Source organism: Taeniopygia guttata, chromosome 13 (assembly GCF_048771995.1).
Source record: "Taeniopygia guttata chromosome 13, bTaeGut7.mat, whole genome shotgun sequence".
Lineage (NCBI taxonomy): Eukaryota > Metazoa > Chordata > Aves > Passeriformes > Estrildidae > Taeniopygia > Taeniopygia guttata.
In genome coordinates, this window is record NC_133038.1 from 3,510,290 (window position 1) to 3,525,232 (window position 14,943).

A 14,943-nucleotide genomic window follows, 5' to 3' on the forward strand; every position below is an offset into this window, starting at 1 on the left:
TCAGCTTGGAGACAAAGAGGGGGAACCTTCTTGCTCTCCACAGCTCCATGGAAGGAGGTTGTCTCTTCTCTCAGGTAACAAGCAGCAAGACAAAAGGAAACGCCCTCAAGTTGTGCCAGAAGAGGTTTAGAAAAATGTATTCACTGAAAGGGTAGTTGGGCATTGAAACAGGCTGCCCAGGAAAGCAGTGGAATCACCATCTCTGGAAGTGTTCAAAAAATGTATGGATGTGGCACTGGGGACATGCTTTAGTAGTGACCTTGGCAGTGCTGGGTTAAGGGTTGGAGTCAATGATCTTGGAGGTCATTTCCAACCTAAAATTTTTTGTGACTCTGTGTGCAATGCTCTACCCCTGGGCTGTATCTTGGCACAGAAGCTTTTCTAAATCAACCACACAGAGCATGAGGAAAAGCTCCAGACTACCCCCACTGTGATCAGCCTTGCTGTCTTGAAGCCCAGGTTGCTGAAATCTCACTGTGGCTGTTTTGGCATCTTGTGTTTCTAACAAACATTTGCTGCCTTTGAGCTCCTTTCTAAGGAATGTGATCAATGCCCAGAATACCTGGAACTCCATCTCTGCCTATTTCCCTCATCCTGAAACAAAACTGCAGAATCTCCACAAGTCCAAGGAGAGGAAAGGGCCCAATGTTGCATGTTTCCTCCATCCATCCACCCACCCACCCATCCATCCACCTTTTCACCATTACAAGCTATTTTGGTGCTCTTTGTGCAGAACTACAATCATGGATCTTCCTGGTACCTTTGGCATCCAGGTCACCAGTTGGCCTGGCCCATGTCAGCTTGTGACTCAGGCCCTGTCCTGGGGACCTCGTCACAACTGGACAAACCGGGGTCACAGGAGACACTTCGTATGTGGAGAAACCATACCTTGGTGCTGTCCAGAGGGTCCTTATGTACAAATGCCTGCACAAACTCCTCGGGTCCAATGTGACTTAGTCTTTCCTGTTGAGGGTAGGGGAGTGGGAAGAGAGAGGGAAAAATAAGAAAGCACCCCAGAATATCTTCTGTTTCTCTTGATAAAACAGCATCATTTTCTGTCAGCTCTGAGTGGTGTCACTGAACTGGTAGACAGCCAACTAACTGGACATTAAAATTCATACCAACAATTAGAACTATGTCAGCAGAAAGATGAAAATTAGAATAAATACGTCTCATTACTGACAAGCCACAGTAAGAGTCCCCTCCACTACACTGGATGCACAGGGCCTCATCTGGGAGCCAGCAGACATCAGTTCTGTTTGGTGCTCCCTCAGACCTGCTGTGGTGCAGCATCACTCAAAAGCCAAGTTGTTGCAATGGCAGTAATGCTGTTATCTGGAGTTCACAGCATCCTCTGCTCAGGTGCTCCCTGCCCACTGACCCTCAGCAGCTGCCCCGGGGGGGTGGCTCTGGGTCCCTGGCTAAGGAAGGCACTGAGGATGCACACAACACATTAAAGGTTTTGCTTACACTGGAGAGTATCCCAGGCAATAAGCAAAACAAGCATAAAGTATCCAAATCTCTCTTAGTAAAAGAGAAGCCACCTTCAGCAGCTCCTGAAAAAACATGGCAGCTCCAACAACACACTGACTTTCCTGATAGGTTTTTCACTCTCCTTAAACATCTTTATTAGAAAAATAAATATTTTCAGTAGGTTGTAGGCCACAAAGGTATTTCAGAGGAGGTATTTTGGAATTCCAACAGTCCAAACTTAGAATACTCAAGCAACAATAAAATAAATGGTAATTCTGGTCAAGGCAAAATTTTATGTTTAGTCCTATGCTTTTTCACTGGGCCTCTCACCTTAACACTGATAACTGTATAGGGCTCTTACTAATCAATAACTGTTTTGTATAAGTATCAAATAATTCTTACTAACAAATAAGCATCAGACAGTTTCAGTGCAGAGCACTTGATGTATCAGACAGAGCAATGAAAGAGAAGGTAGAGAGAAATGATTACAGTACAGTGGAATTAAAATCTCTAGCTGCTTCAGTTTTAAAAAGGAAGTGATGCCTCAATTACAGGGAATTTCCCCTTGGAAGACAGCCGTGCTGTGGAAGAGGAAAAAAGCAAAAGCAAGAAAAAACTCCACACAAAAGGTTTTCTATTCTCTGGCTTAAGTTATATAAAACAAAGAGAGCCAAAGTTGCATGTTCTGAAAACTATCCATTCTACTTCCTGACAAATGGAATATGAACTATTTTCAGAAATCCAAAGGCTGATTTCCTAATACTCATTCCAACCCACAGTGCATTTCATGTTTTGTTTTTCCATCCTTCCCCTGAAGGATGAGCAGTCCACAGGAGGACAGGCAGCAGGGCACCAGAGCAACAAGAGATCTGCAGATGGCAGCAATGTTTTATGTTCTCTGTGCACATCCAGGAGGTCTGTGGGGCGGACCTGACCCTGGGAGAAGGGTGTGCAGCACAACAGCACATCCAAGGCTTCAGCACTGCAATTTCTCACACAAGAGCCTGTTTGGGAGCAGACTACAGCCCAGCAGAGAGGGAACAGCAGGAATTTGTGGGGGTGGTATCTGCACACCCTTATGTCCATGCACAAAATCCCAAAGGGAAGGATGAAAGGCACATTAGACAACCCACTGCTTCATGCATCTGGAGAAATGGATTTGAACTGCTAAAATTTCTTTCAAATTTATAAAAGGGTTAATGACCAGCCATTTCAATAGCTCCTGCAGAGCTTGTGGGGCTCTGAGCACCTTATAGAAGTGACATTCCTGGGACCTGACTTTGCTGGGATAGGATTCTCATTTCACAGATAAGCAAGCTGAAGTACAGTGACCTGCTCCAAGCTGCATAGGGACACTCTGATATATAGTTTGCTTCCCAAGCATCTCTAACCTGCCAAACCCTGCTGCAGTGCTGATACAACATGGGATAGGCTGCAGCAGTGCAGACATTTTTTGGTTATGTCTGGAATACTTAGCAGCTGATGGCTTAAAATAACATCTCTGGCTGCAGAAGTTGGGAACCATTCCCACTTACCAGCTCCACATGTGTCAGCTGCTGAGCCAGGGTGTAAGGGTCACTGCAGACGCTCAGGATTTCTCTCTGAATTGATGGAGGTTTAGTTTTAAAGGCAACCAGCTTATCAGAGACAGCAGTACTGATCTTGACAATCCCTTCTTGCCCATGGCTGAGGGTTGCAAGCTTCTGATTCAGGGCTTGCAAAAGCTGATTCATCTTTTTCCAGTAAGCCTGGAGAGATAGGGAGAGAAACATAAGCCACCCAGAAAACGTGACATAGGAGTGGTTCTTTGTGCTGAATTTTGCTTTCTGCAGAATACTCACTCCTAAGCCAGCAACAGGTTACCATTTTATCTCCAACAAGCCTATTTCAGAATAACCAGTTGGCTGAATTACAATTCTGTGCTCTGGACACAGAGACTGCAGTCAAGAGAAGAGGCAGGCAGGACTGGTGGGTTGGGCTGGCACTGATACTCCACATTCCTGCCAACATCAGGTTCAAAGGAGAGGCAATGCTACCACATGAGTTACTGCAGCTTTCTGGAGCACAGCAGCTTTTGGCACCTATCTTTTATGTCAGCTATATTTTGGCTGAGAACTCTACCTGTCAATGCTGCTTTGTCAACTCTTATTTATTAGGAATAAGAAATGTTTCTAATGTTATTTCTCCGTCCTTTTGACCTGAATGCAGAAGAAGCTCACAGCTGCTTGCTACGCAGCAGGAGTGGCTGGAGTGTTGTGTAGCTTTGAGTATTTAATATCCAAATGTTAACTGCTAGTGAAGGAAGCTCATATTGTATTCCAAGCACAGCCATGTGCTCAGCAGGATCATCATTACCAACTTGCCCAGGTTGTTCTCAGAGCTGGAGCAACTCTTTACAGACAATGAGTGGAGTCTCTGGCCATGGAGGATGGGCTGACAGATGCAGACGTCACAAAACTGAGATAACAGAACTGGTGGATGGGTTCTAAGGATAAGATTAATTGGAAATGTCCTTGGCTAGACTGGCTCACTACAAAGAACAACACACCTGTGTCATGTCCCAAGCTAGATGCAGCTCAAGTGAGCCTTTGGGAAGTAATCCCATGGTTTAGAGCCAGCCTTGTCTTCAGAGTTTTGTAGGCTGTGGATAGTGTTCAGTGCTAGGCATTGACAGCACTCATGTTTTAAGTGTTCACAGAACCAGAAACCAGAGTCACTGATCTCCTCAGCTGCACAGAATCTGCACACTGGAGATAGCACCTCCTCCTACTTCACAGTGAAGAATAACTTCTCACATCTACTCTGCCTTAATTACAGTGTATGAAAGGCTGGAGACCTTTAGAACATCCCAAGTGCTTCAACTTTTGCCATAACTCTGAAACTTTGATGCAGCTTTCTAACAAAAGTTTTACATTGCTCTCTTGGACTCCCATTGCTCTCCTTTCACTTAAGGAAGATGCTCTCTTGAGCTGGGCTAGAACATGTACCAAATAAGCAGGATAAGTCAGGCTCTTTTTTGTAAAACAGAGCGGTTAAGTCTGAAATGAAGCAAGAACCAAGAGAAGGCAGGAGGGACATGTCTTGGAGAATGACAACACACAATGTATTTGGAATCAAATCCCATAGATGGAGTAAAAATTGACTGAGGAAAATCCCAAACCTTCAGTTTTTATTTGTTACTGATGCATATTAGCTCCAAGAAAGGCCTTCTTCATGTAAAATCCTCATGTCAACAGATGGTCACACTTTTGATTAACAAAGACTGTTCTGGACCCAAACTACTGACCACCATCTAAATATTTCTCTGTTTTACATCCAGAAGTGTTTGCAAATCCCAACACAGCTTATGAAGCTCTGTGAACACAGTGTGATTTTTCAGTGAAAAATAGGGAGTTATTTGGCATTTTGTGAACTTATTTTGTAAATGGGAAACTCAGTTTTTTGGGGGTGAGGGGACAGCACTGAAAGCCAAGCCTTCTAATGAATAAAAAACATCTGGCTAAAAGAACTTGGCTGGAAACCCAGCTCTTCTATCTAAAAGGAGTTTGGACGAAAAATCTTGGACCAGCCATGTCTATGCAGCATCAAATTCTTCATAGTTTGGACAAAAAGTCAAAAAGCTGCATAAAATTGCTTGAAAGACATGCATATTAGCCAGTCTTTCAAGAAATCTTTATCAAGAGATCTAGTTTCACTTAATTTTGTAGGGAATATGGCACAAAAAATAGATATGGACAACAGTAAACAAAAACTCAGGTAAGCCAACCACCTAATAAAGAATGAAAAAAGAGACACAGTTAAAGGACACAAACAATTACACAGAAATCAGCTCTTGAAGAGACTCAATGGAAATCAGTTGGGTGCACCCTTGCTTAGAAAGCCTTTCTGTGCACATTGAGAAAGAAATTAACAAAAATAAAAAAATCCTGCTTTTGCCCTTCTAAAAGCCTTTCCTGCCTTCTTTAAACTACATCCACTAACTGAAAACAACATTGTTCATTACCTTCAGCGTGCTGGTAATTATCTTGCCACAAAGTGACCCCCCACTGTATAGGGGCTGCATGCTGGACTTATCAACCAATTTCACTTCACTGCCACATTAACAGTCAAAAGAAGCACACTACTGTTTAATATTTAAAGAAAATGTTTCGTTCTTAACTAGGAAAGTTCCTCTGAAGACAGCAGGCCTCAGCAGGTGGCTTAGGAGCTCAAATTTTAATTAAAATTTCTAACTCTAAATGCAAATCACAGCACTTACTAAGAAATGCTTCTCAGCATGGACACCTTTATAAGCACATCACAGCCTTTAGAAAGTGGACTCTACAAAGAAGAGGAGCAGACACTGCAGGGGAAAATCCTGCACTGACCTACATGGACTGGATGACATCACAAATCTTTCAGTCTTTAACTTCTGTGGCTCACAATGGGAACAAGTTTCTTCCAAAAAACTAATGGTCACCATCACTCTTCAGTGCTGTCCCTTAAAAAAAAGGAAATTTGCATTCGGAGGATATGAGCTGTTTCTTAAATTAATTATTGATTTTGCTGAGGCATAATCACTTGCAATTACAGCACCTAGTAATATCTGAAAAACAGTGATTTGAAACTAATGTAGTCTGAGGCCCCCCAGGGCACCCACAAGGATTTGTACACAGCTGTGCACGCTCCAGAGCAAAGGTGTGCAGTGCTTGCTCAGGTTAGGCACATAAACCACTGCTTTGCATGCAGAAAGTTGATTTATGATTAATTTATGATTCTTCACCAGGGCAACTGCTGCTGCTAAAGAGCACATGCTAAGTCCCTGCTCTCCACCCTTTGGCTCCTTCTCTCCAGCGGACACAATTCTAGTGGGTCTGCATGGATTTCCCTCATTTCTGATGCTGAAGGGCTGCAAGGCATCTTTTGCTGTGGCTGGCCAGGAGCAAGTCCATTGCCTCTTTTCCTTGAGGGAATTCTACTACTCTGGTAAATGGAACTAAAGCTACTTCAGCTCTTTCTGAGTTTTTTTGTTGCCTTCACCTCCACCATGTCTCACAGCTTCCCTGTCCAACCCCTCCTCTCCCATGGGCTGCCCAGCCCAGTCAATCCATGCCAGCCTACAGCTCCCTGGAAGTGCCAGACATGCTGCCAGCCCAGGCCAAGAGCAGCTGTTTCCATTTAGGACATATTTCATGCACATAGGAGAGCCCAATTTCATTTCTGTTGTGCTGCAGCCCTGCTAATTCCTTCTGTCCTCTCTCCACTCCTCTCTCTCATCCTCATGGGTATGTTCTTGTTGTTCTACTGGACTGCACCCCTCTGTGGCTCGAGGCCAGGCCTTCATGTAGCCAGTGGAACTGAATTTTTCCATATCCCATGGTTAACCTAGAAGTAATTAGAGACTCTCAGTGTACTATTTGCTTATTACTTTCATGAATTTTGTGGCCTTTTTAATGTTTCCGAATTAATTTATGGGGTTCACCCACCTGAATTTGCAAGCAGGTCTCCCAGAGCTCCATTCACTGTGAGCCACTGTGCCACACACAGAGCTCACATATTTGAGCACCAGGACCATACAGACCTCTAGCCTGATTCTGTGCTCAGCAGGCCACACACTGCTGTCTTCTGCCACCTCCCTGCTCCCAGACAAGCTACATGTCCACTAATATTAGTATTTTCTTTAAATATAAGAACTTGGATCCAGAGAAGCTGTGGATACCCCACTCTTGAAAGTGTTCAAGGCCAGGTTGAACAGGGCTTGAAGCAGCCTGGTCTAGAGGAAGGTGTCCCTGCCCATGGCAGGGATGTGGAACAAGATGGAATTTAAAGTCCCTTCCAACCCAAAGCAGTCTGTGATTCTATGATTGTAACTTGGGAGATCACAGCTCTGCTGCAATTTGAATTGTCACCAGCACACTGACTCTATGCTATTCCTTCTATAAAATGGGAATGTTGTTATCCTACAATTCGATGTGCAGGACATAAACTCAAATGCTCACTGCCCCAGGAGCCCCTAAAGAGAGATGTGGTTTTCAGGGAAGATACTAGAGGTTTTTACATTATTGGAGAAATGAACTCTGGGAGTATCCAGGAAGAGGCATGGAGCAGAATGCAGAAAAGAGAGGAAAAGGAGGAACCAAGTGGGAAAATGAACTTCATGTATCAGCAGAACATCCCAAGTCAGGCATCCTCACCTCGTCACATGGAGCTATCCTGTGAATCATGTCTTTGAGATGGCCAATCATCCGCTCTTCCTGAAAGTCATAGGGGAATGTCTCTGTCCACTCTGTCAGCAGTTGTAAGATTTTGGGTCCAAATTTTCTGATTCGAGCCTGAAATGCAAACCATGGAATGATGCTCAGGGACTGAAACATGTTTACTCATTAAAGTCTTTCACTGTGTGTGTCACTGAACATGGGGCCAGGTTTTCAAAGAAGGCATTTGTGTTGCACCTGCAAAACCTGCACACATGCATACAAAGAGTGTGGTGCACAAATAATACATTTTGGCATGCAAAATGTACCAGAACTCAGGTGCATGCACAACTGCCTGTTTTACATGCAGATTTAAGTATTCTGCACATGCAATTGGCCTATTTATGGTTGGATGGACATTTTGTTGGTGCAACCTTTATACCTTTTTTTAAAACATCTGGCCTTTTTGCTGATTCAAACCATTTGTTCTTCCCTTTTGTACTTACAACTCTTCTATATTTTCATCCTTCTCTGAAAATCTGCAATTAATTTCTTGACCATCAAAGAGGTTTTTTGCTCCTTTGCTTTCTGGCTGTATGAAAAAAACTGCTTAGTGGCCAGTGCCAGATGCACAATGAAGAAAAAGATTAACAAAACAGCAGCACTTCTGTAACTTTACCTGGGCTGCTGGTAATGTTGCTTTCTTCCCACATGAGCTCAAGGTCATGATGGGACAAAGACACTCACACAACATCCAGCTGATGCCCACTTCTGGTGGAGATTTATCTGAGGATGTGGCAGTGGAAATAGCCAGGATGGGGCAAGGAGGGAAATGCAGGGAATGGCACAACTGGTGCATTAGTGTTATCTCAAAAGACAGCCAGTGTGGCTGCTCCCAAAGCTTTCATCCTCTGTTATGTGAAAAGGAAATGGTGTTAAAAAACAAACTGCATTTTTATTTACAGAAGACACAGACAGAAACAAACAGCCTTCTTCTGCATCCCCACGTACTGCAGCTGAAGTGTACCCTGTAATCAGGAAAAATTATACTCTTAAGCTCCCTGGCTCTTTGTTTTTCAACCAAGGTGGTCAAAATGCATATTTCAGCTTTCCACCAACAACAGGTTTCAATGAACCACATCTCTAAAAATAACTGCTGTCAGCTAGCATTAAGCTCAGGCTCAAAGACCAGCAGGTGGCTGCTAAAGGGAAAGCTTTATTGGAAACTACAAAGGTCTGGGGAGACATTTGCTCCAGCTGTGTAAACTGCATTATGAATTGATGGAGAGGACTTTGTGCAAGTCACAGGACATTGGATGGCAGGTTGCACAAAGTTTCAAAATCAGCTGCACTCTGGGGAACACAAAATCAGCTGTGTCCCACCGGCCTGTATTGCTACAACACCCAGGTGAACTTCAGGCAGATAAGAAGTCTTCATAGTAAGACAGTGTTTTTCATTTCTTAAAAGTTTAACGAGCAGCAAAACTTTGCAATGCTCACATTTAATCCTCCAAACTTGTATCTGTCACAGAATTGGAGAACAGAACCTCACACCTTAGAAAACTTGTTTTGCATGGTTCATCCCATACAGATATTTCTATTAACACTGACTGTATGGGTAACCCAGGTTGGGACTGCTGAGCATTCTGGAGAATGGCTCTTCACAGTGAAGGCAGAGCTCCTGCTACTCATGGAACCAGCTGCCTGTGCAAAAACAAGCACATACATGGTCAGATGTTGGTGATAGCATTTGACACCAAACTCACAGTTTCAAAGCTGGAAAGCATGATCTTGAAAACAATTTCAGAATTTTGGAGTTTCTGGAAATTTCCAACAAATGCATGTTCTGTTCCCCTCCACTGCTTTGAAGGTGCATCTCCTGCTCCAGATAATGTACCAAAGAAGTGTTCATCAATGCAGCAGGGAGAGCTTGGGCAGAGCCCAACACTGAGCAGCATCCATCACCCCTGCACTGTCTGTGGCACTGCCAGAGGATGCACATGTGTTGCTACACACTGTACCAGGCTGCACAGTCCCTGGGGCAAAGTGGGAACAGTGCTGAGGCAGGAACAGCTTGGATTTTCTCATTCTGTCCACCTGGCAGGGCCCCACTGCTGCTCCTGCCCATTCCTGGTGCCCCTTGGGTGCTGCTCTGAGGGCAGAGGGCAGGAAGGTGGTGGGCACCTGCCCCCTGTTACATGGTGCTCAAAGTGGCAGGAAAGGCCAAGAGGAAATATTACTGTACCAGGAGCAAGAAAGCAAAGGGGCAGAGACATTAAGTAAAAATGGGAGAGAGAGTGGTGTGTGGACATCTGCACTCAACAGTGTGTGAGGGTCATGTCCTACCTCCTTGCATCCTGCAGGCTTCCCCAGAGCCTTAAAGAAGGAAAGTCACCTGGGAAGACTGAGACAGGGGGAAAGGGAAAATTAGAAGATTTGAAGTGACTATTGCCTGAAGCATTGCTCTCAGACATGGATACCAGGATGCCTCAATGGCAGGATCTCAGTGGCAAATCCTTTATGAGAAAGATTCATTCAATCTAAAGAGAGGCAAGGCACACAAACCAGAGCCCCAGAATCCTCTACCCATTGACAATACCTCACATTTCTGCTGTAAACATAAACTAACCTTGTCCAGCACGGGGTCATCCAGCCGCTGCTGCTCAATGCACTTGTGACAAACTCGGGACAAAAGCTCATGGGGTTCGATGAAGAGTCTGGAACTCAGCAGGAATGTAAAGATATAGGCTTTCTGCAGGAGAAAGACAAGTAGACTTACTGTAAGCAGCCACACAGTGGGTGATATTGACTGTAAAGCCCTGAACTTCACAGGTTTTCATTTCTACTTGGCAAGACTTTTTTATATAAAAGACAACAATTCCTGACCCTGAATATGGAACTGGTTACACTGGGCACAGGAGGTAGCAGCATCTCCTTCCTCCACAGCATCCATGTTCAGCCCTTGGTTGCCTAAGCCCTGGGCAACATCCAGCGAAGAGAGTGTGCAGGAGCAAGCCCAGGTACAGGAGACAGCACAGCCAGGATGCTGGAGACTGTAAAGCTAAATGGGCAGGAATCTCTGTGTTGTACTGGGCTGGGAGCTGCAGACACTCCCACATCAGCCACATCTTGCTATTGCCCTGCAGATATCACCCAGCCTATTTGAAGCAATATTTCATTTTTTCTATTAACTCCCCAAATTTCATTTCTATCAGCCAGGTCATACCATATACAGTTCCACATCTGTGAAGCTGTGGGAAGCAGGTCTGCTGGATAAATCCTTGGATTATTCAAATTATTCCAGCAGTGAATTTAAAATACATGCATGAAGTCGCAGTTGTTGCATCCTGACCCCTCCTTGCATCCTTGCACCTGAATTATCTCCTTTCCCCCAGCCCTAGCCATGCTCCCAAGCAGCAGGTATAATATTACATATCATACATTATAATGAAAATCTCACAGCCTGATCTGTCCATTACCTATTTTTATTGCCTTTCTGTTCCTTTTTTTTTTTTTTTTTTTAATTGAGATGCTTCTTTATTACTTATTTTTAGCTGATCAGAAACTGAGCTCTGGGTAATTTAAAACATGCTGCCTGCTCTGCATTGATAACTTCCCCAGTCTCCTCAAGTACCCAGAAGTCAATGCTCCTCTGTGCTTTGAAATACAAGCCATGGAGCTATATTAGCACTTAAAAGTCTTCCAGTCAAACTCTGTCTGAATTCCACTGAGAATGTGCAAAATCCAGGGAAGTCAATAGCTTGCAGGACCATAAACTTTCTTCCAGTTTAGATCCTCACACTCTTGGTGAGAAAACACTTGATTTCCACTGATGGAGCAAGGATTAGGATCTGGACTGTGCTGTTCAGTGACTGCAAAGTTGTGAATACAGTGCCAGGTAAATTATAAATCCACCAGAAGAAGCATCTCTGTCATCACCAAGGGAATGCTCTGTACATACAGGCAAACCTGGATGACTTCAGCAGCCACTGAAATTCAGCTAATTTAGTCCAGTTCAGACTTGGGAGCTTTTTGCTTCAGTTTTCCACTAAACCTCTCTGGGAAGCATTGCTATTTTTGAAAAGCTCCAACTGCTACATCACTAATTCATCACCACGACAGCTCCCCCCGCTACCCTTATTTAAAGGCAGCATCATCTTTGGGATCTGCTTTTTCATGGGAACAATTATAGAGCAGTGAAACAGCATTTAAAGCAATGCATCAATTTACCAAGCTTTAATTGTATGCAGCTTTTAAATGAGCCCTCTTAATTCAAAATTTAACACATTTGCACTTTTGCATAAAGTGCTGCCCCAATTCATCAAAATTAAACCATTTATTATACTGTGAATTGCTTACTTCAGGGTAGTAATCAGTGGTAGGTATCAGATGCTGGATTAGAGCATCCAGAGATGCTGAGGTAAGGTTTCCATCCTGGAAGATCAGTCCTCCTTGTTCACCTTCTTTTGAAGTATGTAGATGAGGGCTGAAGCCACATGGGGTAAACATACTGGTAGAAGTCAGCGTTTGGGGCATGCCTTCCTGCAACAGAGACAGGCACAAGATCCATCAGATCCACAGCCACATCTGTCTTCTGGCTGATTGGAACAGCACAGCCACTAATGAGAGCTTCCTGTCACAAAATTAACATGATCCCTTCTTGATAACCTCTTTCATTGCTGGTACTGGCAGATCACACCTGCAATGGGCAGAGCACAGAAAACGGAACATTTTGATTTATGCTTTTGGGGCACAAAGTGATGGCAGCCACTTTGGGCTCCCCTCCAGTCAAGGGTGTCTGTGATGATTCCCTTTTCACTGCCATCTCTGGTCAGGCTCACACAGGAGAGGAGAGATATTTGGGACTTAAACCTCAGCAGGTTCCTGAACAGGATGAAGCAGTGTGTTTGAACCTCTGCCCTCCTGAGAACGAGGCAGGGAGAATTTAGGGTGTGAGGGAGAGAAAAGCGGTGTCACCCAGAGCTTGCTTGGGATGGACCTTGGAGAATGCCCTGTGGCTCCCATGGGACAGCAGAGGTGCCAGAGTGAGTGAGGAGATAGGAGCAGAAGTCAGCTGGGGGAGGATGGAAAAGTTAAGGGAGTTGGAGGAAACAGAGAATGTGGGAGCTGATGAAGAGATTAAATAGCAAGGAAAAGAGAAATGAGGAAGAGTGAGAAGGCAGACACCTGAACTATATTTGGAGCCTGAAGTTAGTCAGTCCTAGATCTATACTTAGGTACTAAATAAATGTTTCAAAAAAATCCTGAGCACTCATCGCCTTCACATGCTCTGCTCAGTCCTCAGCACTTCTGAAAAGAAGGCCAGGCAGACTCTGAGCACATAGCCCAGATTCAAATCCCTGCATTTCAATTATCTGGGTTTTTCAGGTTGCCTTCTAGGTTTCATCTTGATTTTGTGGTTTACAATCAGCTTTGAATGTTCTTCCTGTTAGCAAAGTTGTTTTGTTTTTGAATTGCTGCAGAGGGATGAGAGATTTTGCCCTGAGAGCTTTAAAGCATCTCCAGCTGCCTCTGAAATCCCCCCTGGAAGCTGCTCCTCTCAGCTAGAGGCAGCATTATAGGATATGGATGGGAAAAAAACAATGCATGCTCCCTTCCAGGTCTGCAAATGCATCATCCAGAGCAAGGGACCCCTCTGTGACCTGACTATTTGTTTTCATGTTTGGTTTTACCTCATAAAAGTGAGGATAGGAAAAAGATAAGAGAAGAGCACCAGAGCCAAGCAAGATCTGCACCCTGTGCCCCACTGAGCCAGCACTGACCTCCCATGGCAGAATGCCCAAGGCCACAGAGCTGCTGGGCACACACAGCCAGCAGACACACCTTGGGTTTTAATACATCCCTCTGCCCTTTTCTGTATTCTGTTCCTCTGCTTTTCTGCCTCTTTACCATCCCATACCATTTCAAGAGCTGACCCACGGATTTTGCTTAGAATTTGGAGTTTGCCTGTCTCTGCCACGTTATACCAGCAGCTGTGCTGTGACCGAGTCAGCTCAGCCTCAGCTCCAGGTACAGCTTGTTGGGCTCACTCCTGCAAAAAACCCTTCCCTGCCTGGTACAGCCCAGCTACTCCCCCAGCTCAGAGCCACCCTGGGCCACCGAGGAGAAGGGAATCATTCCTGTGAGCAAGGCAGGGTGTGAAACCCTGGGAGAGGCTGGGAGCTGAGTCCCAGCTCCGTGGGAGATCAGGCTTTACAAGCAAAACTTGGGTGACTTCATCCTTCAAAGGAGGGAGCGTTCCCTGGAGCCAGCAGTTCCATCCCTTATCTCCTCCTGGGAGGCTCACATGGGCTGCCTCTGGGATTTGCAACCTACAAAAAGGAACCAAAATGTCAAACCTGACCAATTCCTACCTTGACTGGAAAATAAACTAGATGTTGGATTTTCATTTAAGGACCAGAATATGTAAATGTCATCCCAGCCAGAATGGAAGTTGAAGCATCTAGTTCTAATGGATGTGCAGATGTGCCTGTTAATAAAGCTCTGAGAGCAAGTAATTGCTGCTTTTTGTAGCACATAGCTCAGACTCTGTGTAGTAAATGGGAAGGACTGCCAAATCCCATTTGTTACTTCTAACACGCTCTATGTTATGCCTTGTTTCTATGGCAATAATCCCAAGAAGGATTTCATGTCCACACAGATCAAGAAATAAATCTCATGGACATACAGCTGTCTAGATGAGGAAAAGAAAAAGTTAGAACAGCTGTGAACTTACAGGACACATCCTGGCTGCAGCATAAAGCAGAACTCACAACTAATGATTTATTCGGTGCAATCTCTCACTGTCAATGCCATTTTTATTATCAGATAGAAACCATCTAAACAGGATATTGCCTAAACTTTTGCATCTTATTAAATGAGAAATCTTGTTGAAATACATGGTAATGCTTTTTAAGAAAAAGTACATTTTTAAAAAGGAAATAAAACAGCTGTACAACTGTCACTGAGACATCTGTCTCTGGTATTGTCAAGAAATTAAATTTGACTTTTCTATTATTAAGTTCCTGATCTAACCTCAAGTTTTCAGGAAAGGCATGTGTCATATATGAGCTGGTGCATGATTGCCACCAAAGAAGACATGCAGGTTTCAACAGATGCCTTTTGCTCCCTTTTATGTTACATTCACAGCAGGATGAGGCCAGCTGTACAAAGGATAAAAGCCTCTTGCACTTCTAAGCCCAAAAATAACTAACATTAGCATTTGGCAGACGTGAATTCAGGACAGGGACTTCTCTGCTCACACTGCCTAATTCCTTCTTCTGTTCATACATTTCCA

The 14,943-nt window shown here is 44.2% G+C and overlaps 1 protein-coding gene across 5 annotated transcripts in view; it reads right to left on the reverse strand.

The window, feature by feature from the left end:
• RASGEF1C (RasGEF domain family member 1C) overlaps positions 1–14,943 on the reverse strand; it is a 70,959-nt gene that overhangs the window by 18,675 nt on the left and 37,341 nt on the right. For all 5 annotated transcript variants that reach the window (XM_072935112.1, XM_072935114.1, XM_072935113.1 and 2 more), the window contains 5 exons: positions 12,006–12,188; positions 10,276–10,398; positions 7,647–7,784; positions 3,009–3,221; positions 889–963 (listed from right to left, as the gene is read on the reverse strand). In XM_072935112.1, coding sequence (XP_072791213.1) covers positions 889–963; positions 3,009–3,221; positions 7,647–7,784; positions 10,276–10,398; positions 12,006–12,188 — 732 coding nt within the window. The remainder of the gene's footprint in view (positions 1–888; positions 964–3,008; positions 3,222–7,646; positions 7,785–10,275; positions 10,399–12,005; positions 12,189–14,943) is intronic.